General features: G+C 54.9%; 1 protein-coding gene across 1 annotated transcript in view; it reads right to left on the bottom strand.

The window, feature by feature from the left end:
* Positions 1-10455: 10455 nt before the first annotated feature.
* Positions 10456-20219, bottom strand: part of LOC111161698 (CUGBP Elav-like family member 5) — a 47122-nt gene continuing 37358 nt past the window's right edge. The window contains exons 7-13 of the mRNA XM_022525528.1: positions 19689-19830; positions 19447-19593; positions 17913-17975; positions 17264-17347; positions 14257-14400; positions 11793-11960; positions 10456-10515 (exon numbers count right to left, since the gene is read on the bottom strand). Coding sequence (XP_022381236.1) covers positions 11833-11960; positions 14257-14400; positions 17264-17347; positions 17913-17975; positions 19447-19593; positions 19689-19830 — 708 coding nt within the window. The 3' untranslated portion in view covers positions 10456-10515; positions 11793-11832. The remainder of the gene's footprint in view (positions 10516-11792; positions 11961-14256; positions 14401-17263; positions 17348-17912; positions 17976-19446; positions 19594-19688; positions 19831-20219) is intronic.

The raw sequence follows: 20219 nt of genomic DNA on the forward strand, positions 1-20219 counted from the left end.
TGAGGACGGGAAAAGACTGCCAACTCCGGATTTTATACCCAATGAAAGTATCACTTGAAACTGAAGGCGAAAGGAAGGGTTTTCAGCAAACAAATGCTGAAAAAATTTCATGATTAGCAGGACACCCACTTTAAATAAAAAGACAGATGAAGTTAAAGGATGGGGGGAAATGTATAAGAGAACATGAAATTCAAATATGCTGGAGTGGATACATTTAAAGCAGATAAAACAGACACGGGGGCAAGGTGGATATGCCAGTGATGGGCTCCGTGGGCTGATCCAGAAAGTGTGTGCAGCTAAGCACCTACAATCAGCAAACCATCTAAGAACGGGCAGTTAAAACGTAAGAAATAAAAACAGAGCTTAAAGGAGAAATTGGCAAGTCTACAATTATACTTGGAGACCTCCTCACTGTTCCCTTAGCAATTGATAAGGGAAAGGAGACAGGAGGTCTGCAAGCCTCCAGAAGAGCTAGAGGACACTGTCCACCAGCTTGAAATGAAATGTACGGAACACACCGTCCACAACAGAGTATGCATCCTTTCCAAGTCCGCATGGAACATTCCCCATGAGAGACCACATTCTTTTACATGCTTATTTGTATTCCTGTGTCTCTCTCATAGGGGGACCATATCCCCTGTGAGAGACCAGAGGCTGTGAAATGAACCTTAATAAATTTAAGGGAATTCAAGTCACCCACATTATGTTCTCCTACCATAACAAAATTAAACTCTGTATCAATATCAAAGAGACATGTGAAAAAAATTTCCAAATATTTGGAAATTAAACAAACAACTTCTTAATAACCCAGATCAAAGAGGAAAGCATAAAACATAAGAAAATACTTTTAATTCAATGAAAAGGAAAAAACAATATATTAAAGTTTATGAGATGCCACTAAAACAGGACTTAGGTGAAAAATTACAGCATTAAATGCTTATATGATAGCTTGTGTGACTGTGCTTAGTGCCATTAAGCTGTATGCCTAAAAATGGTTTCCATGATAAATTTTATGTTACATTCATTTTACAATTGGAGAAAAAAGAGGGAGGAAAGTAACCTTACCATGGGAGTGACACCATCACCTTAGCCGTACTCTTGTGGTTATGGCACTCAAGGGCTGGAGGGACCCAAGGTGGGTATCTGTGAAATCAGCTGCCCACAGCGCTCTTCTCTGTGCAGGACAGACTTCTTTTTTTTTTTTAAGGTTTTATTTATTTATTTGACAGACAGAGATCACAAGTAGGCAGAGAGGCAGGCAGAGAGAGAGGAGGAAGCAGGTTCCCCACTGAACAGAGAGCCCAATGTGATGCGGGGCTTGATCTCAGGACCCCGGGATCATGACCTGAGCCAAAACCAGAGGCTTTAACTCACTGAGCCACCCAGGCGCCCCCAGGACAGGCTTCCTAGCTCAGGACCTCTTCCCTGACTCTTGGCCCCATAGGCTCTTCCCCTCGGGTTGCCAGCTGAATTCATCCTTCACAACCGCATGCCTCAACTCTTGCTCATGCCTTCCTGTAGCCAGGGCCCTTGTTCTGGCCCTTGACTCTCATCCTTCCAGGCCCCACCCAAATGCCACCTTCTGTGGAATGAGACCTTCCATGACCACCAGAAGACTTGTTTGTGTCTGCCCGCATTTGCTCAGGCAAACCCCTTCCCTTCCTTGAGTCTTAATTTCCCCACCCATAAAATGGGTCCAATGATGTTTTCTTTGCAGCTTTGCTAGAAGAGCCAATGCGGCGTCGGATGCCTCCCAGCCAGGGTTCTGGGCACGAGCCATTCATTCACTGATCCATCAGACTTCTGCTGAGCACGTGCTGTGATGCTAGATCCTGTTCTGAGCCCTGGGGAGCATAGCAAGACCAAGGCAGGCTCCAGTCCTGCTCTCGGTGTGCTCACAGTATGCTGGGGGAAATGAACATTCGATCAATATATATATATTAATATATAAACTAAATATTAATATATAATCAGTTATATAAATATATAATTAAATGTTAGTACATATATAATTAAAATAAATAAATAAATTTATATTTTTAAAAAATTTATTTATTTGAGAGAGGGTGTACATGGGCACAGAAGTGGGGGTAGGGGCAGAGGGAGAGAATCCTCACGCTCCCAGCTGAGCACTCAGCCCTACGCAGGGCTGGGTCCCATGACCATGAGATCACTACCTGAGCTGAGAGCAAGAATCAGAGGCCCAACCGACTTTGCCACCCAGGCGCCCTTATATATTCATATTCAAATGACAAAGGTGACAAATTCTGATGAGGGGAACTCTGGGGAGCTCTGGCCTCATTATTATTATAAGCCATTATAAGCCACATCATTGTTTGCCTGGAAGCCAGCATGAGCCTCCTCTTTTAACTTAGCTCCCCTTGCACTGTGTTTACCACACAGCAGCCAGGGAAAGACCTGAAAACGCAGATGTGCTTGACTCAGCTCTCCCTTGGGTAAAATCCTCCTATGGTTCCTTACTGCCTTCAAGATAAAGACCAGTTTCATCACCGGGTCTCCAGAGACTGTGACATCACTAGTCAGCCCCCTGGTAACCTCCCCCACCTTTACTCCTCTAAGGCTACCTCTGTGTGTGAAAAGAAGGAGAGAATAATTTGCAGGTGAGTGTCTGGAGGAAGAGCGTTCCAGGTAGGGGACACAGCCTGTGCAAAGGTCCTGGGGCAGGACCTGCCTGGAGTGTTGGAGAAACAACGAGGAGGTCCATGTGGCTGGAACAGAGTGAGGGGGGAAGAAGGAAGGATGGGAGGGGACAGGGATAGGTTCTGCAGGGTCTTGGGGACCTCAGGATAGCCTTGGGCTTTTACTATCACAGGGAGGTGGAAGTCCTGGAGGGCTTTTGGCAGAGGAGGGCGGGACCTGACTGGGGTGATCACAGGCGCCCTCTGGTGGCCGCAGTGGGACGGACAGACTTTGGGGTGGGGGCGGGCGAGGGCATTAGCAGAGTTTGGGGCGGAAGGGACTGCGCTGGTCTAGGCAGGGGCGGGGGGCGGTGATGGAGGCTGGACCAAGTGGAGGTAGAGAAGGGGAGAGAAGTGGACAGGTTTGGGAAAGAATTTTGAAAGCAGCGGTGACAGGACTTGCTTATAGATTAGATGTGGAGAGAGCAAGCCACAAAGAAGTCAAAGATAACATGGAGATATTTGGCCCCCGCCCCTGGAAGGATGGCACTGCCATGTGCTGAGATGGGGCGACATGGAGGAGCGGGATTCGGGACCAGACACAGTTCCGTCCTGAGGAACGTCCCCTTGGAGATGTCAGGTGGATTCTTGGATCACGGGCTGGGCTCACTGGAGGGTTTGGTGGGGGGCAGCCAGGCAGAGAAAGAGTAGACCCTTGGATGAGGGCCTGGGGTTCTTTCTGGATCCTGTCCCCAGCACGCGCTCCGCAGTCCCCCCAGCTGCACAGGACCCTCCGTCCATCCTGGCCCTGGATCTGTCCACGACCCCCGGTGCTGAAGTTCTAGCTGCGCGCTGCAAACCCGGGGCTGGAGTCAAGTACTCGCTAGGGACTGAGCGCTCGAAACCTATCCCTGGACTTCACCCGGGACGGCAAAGCTCCTTCGGTGCCGTTGGTCTGAGCCGGTTTCTAATCCGGGCCCACGCCAACCTGCATTGTATAGACCTCCAAAGAGAGGCAGGTGTGTGTCACCCTAAGTTCCAGACTCCCTTCTCTATAGGCCGTTACTGTCCCTTTAAGGATTACTTAATGCGTCACTCACTCAGGCGCTGAAGACTGGCCCGAGTCCCGGATGAGGATTGGCTGATGAGCTCATGAATATGTAGATCACCCACAGCCATCTCCCTCTGGTAGGCTCAGGAAAGAGAGGGGGCGGAGAGAAGGCGGGGCTGGGGTCAGGACGCAGTGCTGGAAGCCCCCACCCAATATTTTGTGCATTTTGATTCCTGCGGGGCCTCCAGTCCCTACCCACTGTGCTGCATACAGCAGGTGCTCAATAAATCCTGTCGACGCCCGGATCCAGTAGGAGTGATGTCTGCGTTTTCGCTTTTCTGATTCGGGAGGAGGATCTGTCTTGTCTTAGTCGTATCACATTAAAATGACCGCGGCTTTTATGTGCATTAATTAATCTTCCGTAGTCCTGCATGGTGCATACCCTCACGAACCCCATTTTACAGTTGAGGAAACTGAAGTTTGGAGAGAGAGAGGCTGCTGAGGGCAAGCAGGCCTCGACTCCCCCAGCAGGTCCTGGGAACCAGAGGTGGGCGTGCCAGTCCACGTCCTCGGGGCCCGCGCGCCCCATGTCACCCTAGTTTGCCCGCCATGCACCCTGTTGACGTCCTCTGCAGCTCTGAGGCCAAGCGGGCCAACGGGCCCCTGTTCGTCCCTAGGACCTGGCTAATCCCTCCCTCTCAGCTTTGGCCGGTGATGTTCTCTGTGCTCGGAGCATCACGTGTGCCGCGGTCCCAGCATCTTAGGATCCGGGGCGGGAGGGAGAGCCAAGGCCGGGCAGCCGGGCCGCATTCAGCCTGCAAAGGAGCAGGGCCAAACAGCAGGTGGGGCAGACCCCAATGGCTTTGAGGGACAGGCTAAGAAATTTGGGCAGGGTAGCTTTGGAATCCCAGCAGAGAGCCCGGAGGTCCCTTCACCACCTCCCGCAGCCCCCAGAGCAGTGCGGGGCACACAGTGCTCAATAAATGCTTGTAGCCTTTCAAGATAATAACGCCAGTCATGAACGGAGGCATGGGTCTCTGCTGCCCCCTGCTGGTGTCCTGGAGTGAAGCCTTTGGAAAGGAAACTTTCAAAGGGATCGATTTGACGCTTGTGTAGGTCTGACTCCAGGCTTTCTAAATATTAACTCGTCCTCCCCAAAACCACCCTCAAAATGGGGTGCCCGGTTAGCTTCATTTTACAGAGTGGGGACACTGAGAGATCTGAGCCAAGGGACCGTCCTCTGTTCGGACAATTGTCATAACTGGGATTCAAACCCTGGGCTGAAGACCTCCAGACTTAACTATTGTGCTCTTGGGACATTCAGCCAACAGCCGCTATGTGCTGGGTTCTGGGGAGTAGGGAAGGAGATAAAACCCGCAGGCATCAATGGCATGCTGATTAGGGAACCGTGGCCAGCAGGTAACTTGCCCAATGACCAGCCATTCGTTTTGGCACATTCTGGGCTGGCTTCCCTTACAATTAAATCATCTGCGTGACTTTGAGAATCAGTTTGCCCAGTTCTTTGGAAACTCTTGCGGGGATCTGGACTGGTCGAAGTTCCCTTTAAGATTGGGAGTCTTAACCTTAGCGGCTTAAACCATTCATTATCTGAGTTTCTGTGGGTCAGGAATCTGAGGGTGCTTAGCTGGGTTCTCCGTCTGCTTCCGGGCCTCTCCTGGGCTGCACTCAAGGGCTTGGCCGGGCAGGGTCTCATCTGAAGGCTCAATGGGGGAAAGACCCCCTTCCAAACTTGTGTGGTTGTTGGTGGGACTCAGCTCCTTGCTGGGATCTGGACTTTGCCATGCGGAGCAGTTGTGTGAAATGTTGGCACTTTCCCCAAAATGCTGCCCATACCTGCCTTTTCCATTCTTGCATCTTTACAAAATGTATTTAAAATGAATTTTTAACTTCTTAAATGATGCTTGACTGTATTCAGCTCATGAAGATCGCAAGTGAGGCTCAACTGTTCATCCTCTAGCCCCCCAGTTTCTCATCCCCCGAAGCGTCCTCCTTCAGCGTCCTGGTGGAATCGCTTCTAGTCCTCCTCATCCTTATGATCATAAACACTCCTCCCACCCCGGCCCAGCCTTCAGATGAGGCAGCCCTGGAGGGGGCCTATGGGCTGACCACAATCTCATGAGAGACCCTGAGCCAGGACCACCTGGCTACGTCTGCTCCTGGATTTCTGACCACAGAAACCACAAGATAACTGTTGCATATTGCTTTAAGCTATTAATTTGGATGAATTTGTTATACAGCAATTACTAACCGATACACCCCGCATGTTACTTAGCCTAGCCCCCCTGGATGAATGCCGACATTGCAGCAGGGCTCAGCTGTGTCACGCACATGCCTGTTCACTCCATGGAGACACCCAGCCAGGACTACTGTATCGTAAGGGTGTACAGTCCAAACGTTCAACAGCTCGGGGTTACATTTAAAAGCTTCAGTTGGGGGGTGCCTGGGTGGCTCAGTGGGTTGAGCCTCTGCCTTGGGCTCAGGTCATGATCCCAGGGTCCTGGGATCGAGCCCCACATTGGGCTCTCTGTTCAGGGGGGAGCCTGCTTCCCCCTCTCTCTCTGCCTGCCTCTTTGCCTACTTGTGATCTCTCTGTCAAATAAATAAATAAAATCTTTTTTAAAAAAAGCTTCATTTGGAGTATTACAAATAAAAACTTGAACTACAGTCTAATACATTTGACTTTTAGCCACTACATAGCACAGGGAAGCAGGTGAGAGCCAGCCAGAGGGCCAGAGTCCCCTTCCTGTGGAGATGCCTCGGGCAGGCACTTAGCCTCTCTGGGCCTCGGTTTAGTAGTAACTGCTAGACCGGGACGGGGCTCTCATCAGGACCTCCCTAAGAGGGTGGTGGTGGGTTACATGAGTCGAGTCGCAGAAAACACCGCACCCCACCCCCTGCCCCACCCTGTGCTGTCCCCAGGAACTTTGTGCAGCAGTGGATGTGAAGCTCTCGAGCCCCTGAAATGGGGGTTCATTTGGCAAAGGAAGTGAATTTATAATTTTGTAGATCGATTTAACTGTCAACAGCCACATGCGGTCCGTGTATGACTCAGGCTTGAAACAATGCATGGCAAACCATAGGTGCTTAATAAATGCTTGGTAGGCATATTTCCCTGCCACATTATCTTCCAGCGTGCTGATCTGCATCCCAGCAGCAGCACAGAGGTCACCCCGGTGTCCTTCTCCAACGCCAGTCTGATGATGTCTCTCCCCTGCTCAAAGCCCTTCTGTGACTTCTCATTGTCCTTAAGATAATGGCCCAGATTGGTTAACCTCATTGCAGATACAACTTTTAGCACACTCTGGAATTACTTTTTCCTGCAGGGCTGGGATTTTGCCCACCTTCCTCCTTGCCTGGGGTCTTGGCAGAGTGGGGACGAGGTCCGGCACTTGGTAGCCGCTTAATCACCAGAGGCCCTCTGTAGCTGAGTCCCTCCCACCCTACATCTTCTTCTCCAGCCAGTGCTGCGTCTTAGCCGGACATCCAACCTCCACAACATCTCAGCCTCTGAACCGTTGGCCAGACTGTTCCTTCCATCCAGAAAACCCTTCCAGGTGGACTCAGACTCAGCTTCCCAGCTCCCACCCCAACTGGCCTCATTCTGCCTGAGGTGCTGGAGCAAGGTGCTTGCTGTCTCTGGGCCTCAGTTTCCTGAACTGCAAAATGGGATGAGTTATTGATAAGAATAAAAGATGCAGCTGTGGCCCAGTGGCCCACTGGGGATTAAGTGGCTCCTGGATGAGTGGCTGGTATCAGCATACACGTGGCCGTCCCCCCCATTCAGAGCCCCGCCCAGCCAGACCCTGCTCAGGGGGCCAGTGTCTCCAGCCCCACGTCGAATTTTTTTTTTTTTTTTTTAGAACTTCAAGGCCCCCTCATGAGCTGCACACAGTGTCATTTTTCCAGCCACAGTCATGTCACCTCTCCAGTGTCACCTCCTTCAGGCCTCACCTCTTCGGGACACTGCTGGGTCCTCAGCTACTTCAGGTCCAATGGGGGACTCCGTCCCGAGTCACTAGCATGGGTGGGGGTGCAGAGAGCGCGGCGGCTCCATTGGCAGCGCAGCAGCCCCGCCCCAGAAAACGCAGGCAGGTGCTCACACAAACACACCTGAGTAAAGTGGCGCGATTCACAATGGCCAAAAGGCAGCGACATCCGAAATGTGTGGGGATGGATGAATGCTTACACAAAACGTGGTCCATGCCCCCACGCGCACGTCCCGCGGCCGCGAACGGGGGGTGAGGCCCCCACGCGATGCCCGGGGTCGCACCCTGAGCCCACGACGCGCAGGGAAGGAACCAGACACAGGAGGTCATGCGGGGTGTGAGTCTACGCGTGTGACACGTCCAAACCAGGCTCCTCCACGGACAGGAAGGGGCTCGTGGGGGCTGGGTGGGGGGAGGGGGGAAGGTGACTGCTCATGGGGACGGGGTTGCTTTTGCGGGTCTGAATGTCCTGGAATTAAGCACACGTGGTGTCTGCACAACCTTGTAAATGTATTTAATGCCTCTGGATTGTACCTTTTAAAATGGTGATAATGGGGAATTTCATGTTCCGTGAATTCTACCTCGAATTAAAGAAAATGCATCTTTTAGAGCATCTCTCTCCTCTGGGGGCCACCTCCGTGAGGACAGAGACGAGGGCCACCAGGGATGGGAACACAGGAGGTGGTGGGTGGGTGTCTGTGGGATGAACAAGTGAGTGAACCTAGCGCCGCAGGAACCTGCTCTCCTGGAGAAGGACGAGTCCCCTCGCCTCTGCTTCTGGACGACTCAGAGGGAGTCTCGGTGTAGAAATATTCCCAGAATATCTCCTCCTGCATCCCCTAACCTGAAATCTGGGTTTTTCTCTTGCCCAGGCAACTCAGTGGGGCCAGACGCGCTCTATCGACGAGAGGTGGCGAATAAGGGAGGACCCGGTCCTTTAGCAAGTAAAACTTTTATTAAATAAACTTTCAGTTTCTCCAGACCAAAGAGAGGCATTTGGACATTGAAATGATGGTTGCAGCTTCTCACCTGAACACGCCACAGTGACAAGGACCTCTCCGGCCAGAAATCCAAACCAAGTCAACCCAAAGTTCCCTTTAAGTCCCTTTCTTGTCTTCCTCTTCTGTGTGTGTGTGTGTGTGTATGTGTATATATGTGTGTGTGTGTGTGTGTGTGGCGGTTTGTCTCCAAAAGTCAGTTTGCAAGTTGAAACTTCATGAAATTACTCGTAGCAGAAATAAAGTACATTGTACAAATCACGCAGGTCTTCGATGTGGAGTATAAAAATGGTATTTACAGCCAGTAAACATGGGCCAGGGGGACACACGCCACTGCACACCCACACGCACTCCCAAGCAGGCCCAGCGGAGGGCTTGGCGGGTGCCGGGGACACGCACGAGGCCCCCTCGTGGCCCCTGGGCACGCGCACGCAGACGCACGGGACACAGGCACGCTAGAGTGTCTCGGAACAATTATCAAACTCTGGAATATCGAAACAAGTTGGCCATTAAGACCTTTTTTTTTTTTTTTTTTGCAATGTGTTCTTTTTTGTTTTTTTTTGTTTTTGTATTTTGTTTTTTTTTTTTCTGGGTCAGTCAACACATTTTGGTAGAAACAAAAGGGAATGCTGTTTTTTTCTTTACAAATTTTTTTTCTTGAGCTTATTAAGTTCTTCGGCGCCTCACTTGGCAAGAGGCCCCAATGACGTCCAACGAACTTGACTCTGTGCTTCAAAGTGGGTTTTCACGGTTTGAGTAGCTATACAGAGATGCCCCGGAAGGACTTCCCTCCCCGCCCCGACTAGGGAACAAAAATCCAGTCATCTGATTTTTTTCCCCGTTTTGTTCTCTTTTCTTTGTATCTGCTCAGAAAGACCAAAATTAAAAAAAAAATATCTGTAGAGGTATTTCTGGTAAAGGGGTGCTGGGACGGTGCAGGTTGGCTTGTCCAACGCGCTTGGCAATCTTGGTCATGAGATCGTGAACTCCAGGCTGGTGATCCGAAGGCAGGGAGGGTGGCTGCCTGCCCTTGGGAGGGGGCAGGAGGGGTGGGGGGCTCCCCGGCCCCTGTCTGCCCCTGACGGAAAGCTAAGGGCTATTGGTCACATGAGTAAGGCTATGACGGGGGGGGGGGGAGAAGGGGGGGGTCTCTTTTGTGCCTACGTCGGGGAAGGCAGGGCCCTGGGGTGAGGGAGGGGTTGGGGGTCCGGAAGCTGCAGCTAAGACCAGGGACACTCAAGCTGGCTGAGCCCAAAGGCCTGCGAGAGCCGTCGACAGCGGGGCCCAGGGTCCTGGAGGTGTATCGCGTTGACGGCTGATTCCCAGTGCTTCTCGGCGCCCTGGTCTGACATGACAGCGGGAGATGGGGAGACACTGGGCGGCCCGGTCATCCTCAGCCCTTCTTATGTCCCTGCTGAGTGACCGGGCCAGGGTCACCTTCTCTTGGATGGAAGGAAGTCGGAAAAGTTTGGTCCCATGATCTATACTCAAAAAATATATATACTGTCTATAGCTCTCTATATATATATGCATATATATATATATAGGAAAAGTCGTGATTTACTTTGGGAGCCACCAAGGAGGGGGCAGTGAACCTCCTGGCTCCCAACTCAGAAGCCCCCTCCCCCCAGCACTGGGGCAGATCACAAAGCTCCCTCCCCGCTCCATGTGGCCTTTGTAGTGTTTCACATTAAGGAGGGTGGGCAAGGGGAGACGGGAGAGGAGAGGGAGGGCTGGTGTCCAAACTCGGTTGTAATTTACGGAAAAGTCCGGGATCGGTTGGAAGCGGGAAGCCCTCCTGGGGTGGGAAGGCCCCTCACCTGGCGGAGAAGGGAGGGGCGTTAGGGTGCGGTGATGGGGGGCCTACGACATCGCCTCCCATCTACACCCCCCTGCCCTGGCCAGGCTGGGTTCTGGGAACCCAAGGGCCCCTGTCCTTTCACAGAGAGTCCATTTCCAGATCCGGAGGCCAACAAACCGTCTGGGAAGGGACTTGGGGCCGCTGAGCCCATTTCCTCCCGCAACCTGGGGTCAAGAGTTGTGTTTATTCTTGTCTCCCCTGCCCCCTCGCTGCCACTGAAGCTCCACGGGGGCAGCTGCGCCTCCCAAGCCCCGCCCCGTGTCCGGTCATTCACCACTGGGGAGTGGCCCCAAGCGCGGGGAAGAGCGCCTAGCGCTTAGCAGGTGCTCAGTAAGGACTTGCTGTCCCAGAGCGTTCAGGTGCTTGGGGTATTAGTCGTCTGATCCCGGGACCGGATACCCGCGAATCTGGGGGTGCTGATTTGACAGTCGGAAAAGCATGCCCAGCCCCTAACTGAGCACCTACTTGGCGCCAGACCCCAGGCACGGCGCTTTGATGACCACGGCGCTTGTGATGGAGAAAAGAAAACCGAAACAAATGATCAAGAGCTTTCCAGGTGGTGGGTCCTGGGCTTGGTGGGGAAAACACCGCATCCCCAAGCGGATCCTCCCTGTCTCGGGAGGCGACTTTCACGAACCCATTCCACAGATGAGGCTCGTCAAGGCTTGTGGTCAGTTACGTTTCCCCACTGGCCCCTTAGGCTCACTGTTCCTTCCCCAGAGAAGGTGTTTAGTTGTTGATAAAGTTGTTCTCTCTGATGGCAAAATCCACTCTTGGGGGTGTGTCTGGGGGTACCTTTTTTGGGGGGGCAGGCTGGTGAGCAGGGCAAACATTCCGCTTTCTCACCAGCCCACAGAGCAGGAATTACACCAGAGAAGAATTAGGACCCCGGCCCAGCTGCGAGATTCACAGGACAGGACAGAAGCCCCTCCCCACAGCCCACCCCACCCCAGACCAAACCTGGCCTCTCAGGCGAACTTCTATTCATCCTTCAAAGCCTTCTTCTGGAAGGATTCCCCAACGACCCTCGGACCCTAGTTCCACCTTCCATCCCAGCCCCGACCAAAGGGGGGATGGGGGTGCTCTAGTCTAGCTCTGTCCACAGCAACCCAAGCTGGGGACCCCTCATGGCCTCCAGCAGCATCCCCGGGGGGCTGGGGAGGGTTCGGAGAATGAGGGGGTGTTTGGCCAAAACGGGGTGGGGGTGAGGGTGGGTGGGGCCGCCTGGCGGCTCACCTGGGCCAGGCCCGCAGCCTCCGGGCGGCTGTGGGCGCGGTCAGTAGGGGTGTCCCGGGTCTTTGGGCCGCTTCAGCTGCACCTTGAGCCTCTTCATGCCGATCTGAAAGCCGTTCATGGCCTGGATGGCGGTCTGCGCGCTGGCCGGGTTGTCAAAGCTCACGAAGCCTGCGGAGACCGGGGCGGACCCGCCATGGTGGGCAACGCGGGCGTCCTTTGCTTCCTGCAGTGTTGTGGCCCCAGCATCCCGGCTTGCGGGGTCCTGGGGGTGGGGCGGTGCGCTCGCAGGGGCAAGTGGGCCCGGGGAAGTAGGAGGGCGCACCACAGCACGCACAGCAGCCCGGCGCCTGGCTCTGACACCCTCTGGACTTGCATGCCTCCGGGGACGGGGTGCTTGCTTCCTTACCTGGGGTCTGCTCTGCTGAAGACTTCCCACGGGTGGAGGGAACAGGTGAGGCCCATGCGGGTCCCATGAGGGCTACATTCTCCCTCCCTCCCCATCCTGGCTGCCTGCCTCCTTCCAGGCCCTGGATGCTAACCCTTTGCCCTTCCGACACTGCTGTCCATCTGGGATCTTGACTATGGATAAGAGACTGTCTCTGCGTGAGTGTTCTTGTGTTGCTTCTCTCTGTCCTTCTCTCCCTCTTCCTGTCTCTGCCTTTTTTTTTTTTTTTAAGATTTTATTTATTTATCTGACAGACAGAGATCACAAGTAGGCAGAGAGGCAGGCAGAGAGAGAGGAGGAAGCAGACTCCCTGCTGAGCAGAGAGCCCGATGTGGGGCTCGATCCCAGGACCTTGAAATCATGACCTGAGCTGAAGGAAGAGGCTTAACCCACTGAGCCGCCCAGGCACCCCCTCTCTCTGCCTTTTATCTCTTTCTCTGTCTCTGTCTCCCTACCCCATACCCCATTCCCCCGCGACCCTGCCCCGCTTCCCCCAGGCCTTCAGAAACATCCTACTCTGCCATTCCTCAACCTTCCACCAGCCCCGATTCCCTCCACCTGCCACCCCAGGCCACCCTGCCCTACTCCTGCCCTCACCTCTTGGTCTTCGCAGGCTTCCCGGGAGGGTGTGGAGGCCACAGGGGCCAGGAGCCCCCTGGGGTAAAGGACTGCATGCCCAAGCATTTGAGGTGGGGATCCCCGAGCTCTGGGTGAGAGGCTGGGTTGGGGGTCAGGTGGAGAGAGAGTGGGGGCAGGGTTGAGCGGTCCTGCAGAGGTCCACTGGGGAGCCATGGGGGAATGTGGACCTCAGGGGATAAGGTCTTCACGTCTATCAGCTGCCCTAACACCTGCGCCCCCGCTACACTGATCAGGAAACCAAGGCTCAGGGAAGGCACAGGACTCCTCACTGTTGAGAGGGATTGAGTGGATTTTCCCCCATACGCCGCCTTCTTTGTCCCGCAAGTGGGATGCTGAGGAGGGGCCTGGGCACTGGCAGAGGACCCTGATCTGAGTGACCTCGAGTGCTGTTTGACCGCCCTGTGCCTCTCCTTCCTCCCTGGGTAAAATGGGGCTGCTCTTCCCTTTCATGGTTGGATACTGAGTATATACAGAAGGCACTGGCTACATAGGCAAGACTTGGCCTTTGGAATACAACAGGGTGAGATTAAGAGTCCACATTTCAGAGTCAAACGGACTGGTTCCAATCTGGGTTCTGCCTCTTTGCTGCTGTGTGAACTTGGAGGCCAAGGCCCTGTAGGACCACCCTGTCCCCTCCCTGGCCTTCCCTCCTCCCACCTTCCCCCTCACTCTGCTCCAGCCACGTGGGCCTCCTGGCTGGCCCTCCAACACACCAGGCATAGCTCTGCCCCAGGACCTTTGCATGTGTCTCTCCCTCTGCCCGGAACCTTGTACCCCAGACATTCTGGGGCTGGGAAATCTCATCGTTTGGGTTTCAGCTGAAACATTACCTCCTGCACACCGGCTTCTGGGTCCTTAGGAGCAGATGGTGACGGTGTTCTTCCTGCCATTCATAACCCCCTGACCGACGCCCTGCCTTGTTTATTTCCACCTCCCACCCGTAAGCTGGCCAGGGGTGGTCATTTAGATCTGGATTCCTTAAAACTAAAACTTTTATCTCTTTCTCTATCTCCTCTGTCTCTCTACCCCATCTCCCCGCCCCATCCTGCCCTGCTCCCCCCAGGCCATCAGAAACATCCTGCCGGTTGAACTGCCCCTCTGGAGGTGCCTGGAGCCACGCGGTGCTCATAGCTCAGACAGCAGAGGCGAGAACATCTCCACCAGTGGAGAAAATTCTGTTGGGCAGTGCGGCAAGACTGCAAGCTTAATAAGTGCTTAATAAGTGCTCACTCTAACTTCTAAATGTGATTCTCTTGGACCACACCTGTCTCCTAGCTGACCACGTCAACCACGCCCTCCCACGTCCGTGTTCCTGGCAGCGCGCGGGGTCAGGGGGACAGGGCTGGCCAGCAGGAAGGGCTGCCCGAAGCAGGTACTCACCAAAACATTTGCTCTGGTTGGTGGCCCGATCCATAAACACCTTGGAGGAGATGATATTGCCGAAGGGCAGGAACATCTGCGTCAGCTCCGTGTCTCCAAACTCCTGGGGGAGGTGGTAGATAAACAGGTTACAGCCTTCGGGACCTGCAGGTGGGGGAGAGAAAGACATAAAGCCCCCAAGGAGAGGAGGCGGACCCCCCCCCGGGGGGAGGGGCGCGGGACCGGAGCCCACCTCTGGCATCTCCAGCTGTTGGGGGAGGGTGCCCGTGACACCAGGAAGCAGGGCGTGGAGACGGCGCAGGGGAGGGGAGGCAGGGCATGCTTACCCTCGCCTTTCTAATCCCACACTTGGGTACCCTGAATCTCTGATTATCCTCAGGCCCCAGATAATTTACAAAACTCAGATGGTCCCTCCCCGCAAAACTGACATAAATCCCTCAATACCAGACCCTGGGTAGTCCCCAAATCCCAGACAACAGGAAACCCCAGAAAAAATCCCTAAACCCGGAAACGCCAGACCATTTACCACAGTGGATGAATTGTACGTGGGGTATGCGGACACTCTGTATATCTCTGCACTAATTCTGTAAATCTACCACTGGTTTTAAAATAAGATGTTCATGTCTTACAAGTCCGATGATCACAGAATAAGACAAGTCATTCCCCAGTCCCAAACCCCAATTATCGAGATAGTCTTCAAAACCGTGGATAATCCCCCAAGCCTTGAATAATTTTCAAGACTCAGATGACACACACATAAAAAAAAAAAAAACCTCAATTAAGGTAAAAAAAAATTCTGTAGACTCCAAGCCACCTGGTAATTTTATTACATTTTAATTTATTTTTAAGTAGGCTCCACGCCCAGTGTAGGGCTTCAACTCAGACTCCGAGATGGAGAGTTGTGTCCTCCACCGACTGAGCCGGCCAGGCACCCCTCCCTGCCTCCCCTCCATGTCCCCACCTGGGAATTTTTAAATGATATACTATACCAACCAAGAATAACTTCTTAAAATCACAGCTAACTCTCAAAACCATCCCCTCCCCAAAGAATACCCAATGGAGAGGTCGTAATGGCTACAAATAACAATGAAATTTTAAAACCTTCATTATCTGAAGCCATGAACAGTCACCAAACCTGCCCCTCATCCCAAACCAACAGATGACCTTCTCCCATGCCCCCCAAAACACGAACCCCCAAACCACCAAAAATCCCCCTCGGTCCGGAAGTCAGTATTCTCCATCCCAGGAAATAAAGATCTGGGATTACCCACTGACATCCAACCCTTATCTTCCTGGTTAGGACCACAGTTCTAAGAACGCTTGTTTTTAAAATGCAAGCGAGTTGCAACGTGATCGTCGCGACTGATGTGGATGGCGTGATTTTGACTGTGGCACCAACGTTACAGCCGCCAGAGCGCGATCCCATCTCCAAGAAACACGGGGTGAAGGCGGAAAGCCGCACCCAACTGAGGGGACCCCATGAGAAGACATCGCATGCGCACACACTCCCCACAGCACACACACAGCGGGACCACCCGGCTCCCCACGTGTGTCGTGAGCCACGCGCATCCCCGTCTGGAGTTACAACCCCCCTCTGACTTCAGACACGTCTCTCTCCACCGCGTGACAGCAGCCACACCCGCAACCCTTCTCATCAGTGCCACGTCCACGTGCAAGCTCGAGGTCTTTGCCAGGATAAAGGGCCACCCTGACCGTATTTTTTTAACCTGCTCATGGGCATGACGCTGTCTACCATTTTTATCAGGGCTCTATCTTTTCTTTGGCTTTGACGTGTCGCGGACAAAGGTCTGGAATGGTGCGAGCGGGAGTCCTGTAGATTGTCCCTCGAGGTGGGGACTCTCCAAAATGCTCATGGCGAGTGACAGCAGGGCTGATCACCACTGCACAAGCTCTGACCACCTCAGCCCTGGTGGAGGGAAGTTGGAGCAGGGACTGGGGAGGGAGACACCCAGGTCCGAGCCATCCACAAAACAGTGACCTGAGGCAGCGGGGCCCTCTCGGAAGCTCGTGCTGGCCTGCCCTGCGTGAGGGGTGCAGGGGGTGTTGGGAGGTCGCTGAAAGTCGCACAGGAGCTGCCAGCACCGTCAAATCCTCATGCCTGCCGTCTGCGACTTCACCCACTGAGCCCCAAGAGAAATAAAATCCGACGGAGGACGGAGTAGCGGCTGGTTGGCCCAGCTGGGGACCCTTCAGCCTAGAGTTCGTCTCGAAAGCTCAGCTCGTTTCCCGGCAGTGGCCCCCTGCCAAGGGCCAAGGACAAGGGCCAAGTGGGGCAGAGCCTCAAAGAACTCAGTCTGCAGGCCAGGACATCCACAGGGCTCCCCGGCCATGGGGCCAGTGGGTCACCTCTCCCCGACCCCCGCTAGCTGGATGGACAAGGGAAAGGGCCTCCCTGGTGCTGAGCCACACTGTGGGTCAGGAATGGCCTTGCCTCCTTCCCAGTAACGCCTCTTGACCCAGATGGTAGCTCCTGTTGCAGAGGAGGAAACTGAGGCAAGGCAGTGAGTGCTTTCCTTACCGTGCACAGCCAGACCTGGGTCGATCTGAATCCTGGTCTGTCGGACCCCAGAATCTAACTCCTTCCTCCTTCCACTTTACTGGGGAGCCTCAGTTTACCCGAGATATCCCACCACCACCCGCCACCCGCTCCCGACCTCAAGATGAGCGTCCTTTCCAAAAATTCAGAGGCTCGTCCGGTCCTGGGGAGGGCGGCTGGTGGTGGCAGGGTCACCCCTAGTCCCGCTAGTCCTATGGTTCCAACTTTCCAGAGGAGCGAGCCAAGGCTCCGAGAGGGTGATGCTGTTCCCCCAGAGCACCCAGGGGCCGCATCAGAAATCGAACCCAGGTCTGTCTGGCCCGCAGGCCGTGCTCTTGGCCGCGGTTCCCCGAGGTCCCGCGCCAGGCCAGGCCAGGCCATGGGTCCTGGAGGTCGAGGGGGCGGTAAGAGGGCGGGGCTGGCGCCCAGGGGAGGTCGCGGCCCCCTCACCTTCTCGCTGCTGCTGCTGCAGGAGGGGCGGCGGCTGGGGGACGCTGTGCGCGATGGGCGTGATGGCCGCGGTGGGGTACATGGCTGCGGAGACCGGGAGCGAGACAGGGCGGAGGCGGGTGTGAGGCCCGGGGAGGGGGGGTGGGGCCACGGCGGTCTTGGGAGGGAGGCGGGGCATGCCCGCGGTGGTGGGTGGGCCTAGGGGAGGGGCCAAGGCACAGGGAAGAGTGGGGCGGAGCCATGACTCGAGGGAGTGGGGCCAACGTCTGGAATCAAGGAGGGGGAGTGACCACAACCGAGGGCGGGCCTGAAGGAGGGGCCAAGGCCGCACAAGATCAGAGTGGGTGGGGCCAGACTGTGAGGGGCAGGGCCAAGGCTGAGGGCAGGGCCCTGGAGGACTCGGGACAGGATATGAGGGGCGGGACCAGACGCTGCGAGGGCCGAGGAGGGGTGGGGCCAAAACCTGGGAAAGGGCAGGGCCAGAAGTAGAAGGCGTGGCTAAGTACAAGAGAGAGGGCCAAACGAAAGGGCGGCCCCTGGGAGGCGGGGCCAGAAGCGGGGTGTTGCCAAGGGGGCGTGGCCAGATATGAAGGAAGGCGGGGCCGAGGGGCGGGGCCACGCCCGAGAGTGGGCCGGACTGCCCGCGTACCTGTGTACTGCTGGACTCCGGAGAAGGCGGGATGGAGGGTCTCGGCTACGGTCGGGCTCTGAGCTGCGGGGCAGACGGAAGGGCTGAGTGGGACGGGGGCGGCAGATCTTCCATCCACCCCTGATCCTTAGCGCCCGTAAGGAGAGCAACAAACATCCGCCCAGCTTCACCTCTGCATAAACGTTTTACAGGTATGGTCCCCATTTTACAGGTAGGAAAACTGAGGTTCACAGAGGTGAGGCAACCGGCTGAGGGCCACTCAGATAGGAAATGGTAGAAGTCGAACAGGGCTCCAGAGAGATTTAACCTTCACCCCCATCTCTCTGTCCCCATCCGGAACCCCTCGCTCTTCCCCTTTATTCTCCAGGACTTCAGGCCTCTGCTCCTGACCACCCCCCACCCCCATCCATTTCCCTCTCTCCCACCCCAAGCCTCACTCATCAGACACCCCGTGGATCCTCCATGTGGCTCTGACCTCCTGACTCTCAGGGCAGGAAGTAAGGGGAGGAGAGAGGTTGTCTAGACCACTAGAGCTGCTGCATCAGGGGGAAATTTCAGCCAAAAGATTCGGCTCGAACGGAGAGAGGTTACTACAGGATGGGTGTGTGTGTGTGGGGGGGTGACCATAAAGGGGTCACATGAATGAATCACCCCACGGAGATGGAGCATTGTGGTGGTGGTTATGCAAATCTCTGCCTGTGATAACACGGCACAGTGCCCCCACACACACGCACGAGTGCACACACAACATGGTACAGTGTCCATAAGGTGTCCAGCTCCTGTCGAGGTCATTGTACTGTACCAGTGTCAGCCTCCTGGTTTCGACAATGTGCTTGGTTATGTAAGCTGTTAGCATGGGTGGCGGGCCAGGCTGGAGGGACCAGGACCTCTCCGTACTACTTTTGAAACTCTCTGTGAGTTCCAGTCATTTCAAAATAAAAACAAATTCTCCTCAATGGTGGATATGCAGATGACTTACTTCACCCAAGCAAGGTGTTGGAGGAGGCTTGCCTGGGGATTGTGGTACAGGGTGGGGAGAGGTGGGACCTCGGCTCTGCAAAGGCAGGGCCCAGCCTAATTCGGTGCATGGCTAATACTGCATGGCTGGATGTAGGAGTGGATATGGGTCCTGATATCTTCCTCAATAGTGACGGTTAATAATTAAGATTGATGGTGCTGTTCTTGGTACAGACAGTGTGATAAGCATTCAACATGCTAATTTCATCAGTGCAACCTCATGAGATGACTGATGGCATCAGCCCATTTCCCAGGTGAGGAAACTGAGGTCCAGGGACTCACAGAGACCACCCGGGACAACCGAACTGAAGCTTGACCCCAGATATATCTGGATATAAAGTTCCCGTGTTTTAACCACCCTGCTATAGTCTCTTTCTCTGTGCCCACAGCTCATGTCTGTTGAGCTGACACTCCCTCTGGTTCCCAGGGACCATGGTATGGGAACGCCTGCTTGTCCCAGAGACACCCTCCCACCCCCCCCCCCCCCCCATGGGTCCCAGGGGACCATTCCAGTTACCTGGGTAGGGCACAAGGCCATTGGCATACACGGTCTCTAGGGCAGGGTGCCCCCCAGGGAAGGGCACAACCCCTGCGAAGCCATTGGTGATGGGAGCCACGAGCCCGGGCACGGCAGTGGTGCCAAGCAGCGGGGGTGAGTGCAGTCCTGCAGAACGGAGGAGCACCATGGGGAGCCTGAGCCTGGCCCTGGCCCTGGCCCTGCCCTGCCCACCCATCCTTAGGCCCCTGGCGGACTCTCACCAGAGGCAGGGGCGATGGGCGTGGCAGGCAGCCCGTTAAGGCTGACGGCGCCAATCTGCTGGATATGGCAGGGTGAGAAGGCCACGCCAGGGCTCAGGTAGCTGCCCGACGTGGACAGGACCGTTGTCTGCTGCTGCATGAGCTGGGGGTGGAAAGGGAGTCAGTGTGCACAATGGGGGTGGCACCTGCCCTAAGGTCATGACTCATGGGAGGAGGCCTGGTCCTCAAGTGACTTGAGTAGGGGAGGGGGTCAGCCTGGCTCTCTTGGCTCAGGCTGGGGTCAGGGCTTAGCTTGGAATTGGGGCTCAGTGTGGGATCAAGGCTCTGTCTAGGATCAGGGCTGAGTCAGGAATTTGGACTCGGTCTGGGATTGGGGATCAGCCAACACTGAGCTCAGCCAGGGCTGGGTCTCAGTGTGAAGTCAGCCTCGATTTAGAGGCTCCTTTTGGCTTGAAGGCCCCGCCTAGATTTAGGGCCTAAGCATGGAGTCGTGTCAGTCCAGAGTTGGGGTTCAGCTCGGGCCTCAGTTCA

Source organism: Enhydra lutris, unplaced genomic scaffold (assembly GCF_002288905.1).
Source record: "Enhydra lutris kenyoni isolate GAN:26980312 unplaced genomic scaffold, ASM228890v2 scaffoldscaffold86, whole genome shotgun sequence".
In the NCBI taxonomy this organism is placed as follows: Eukaryota; Metazoa; Chordata; class Mammalia; order Carnivora; family Mustelidae; genus Enhydra; species Enhydra lutris.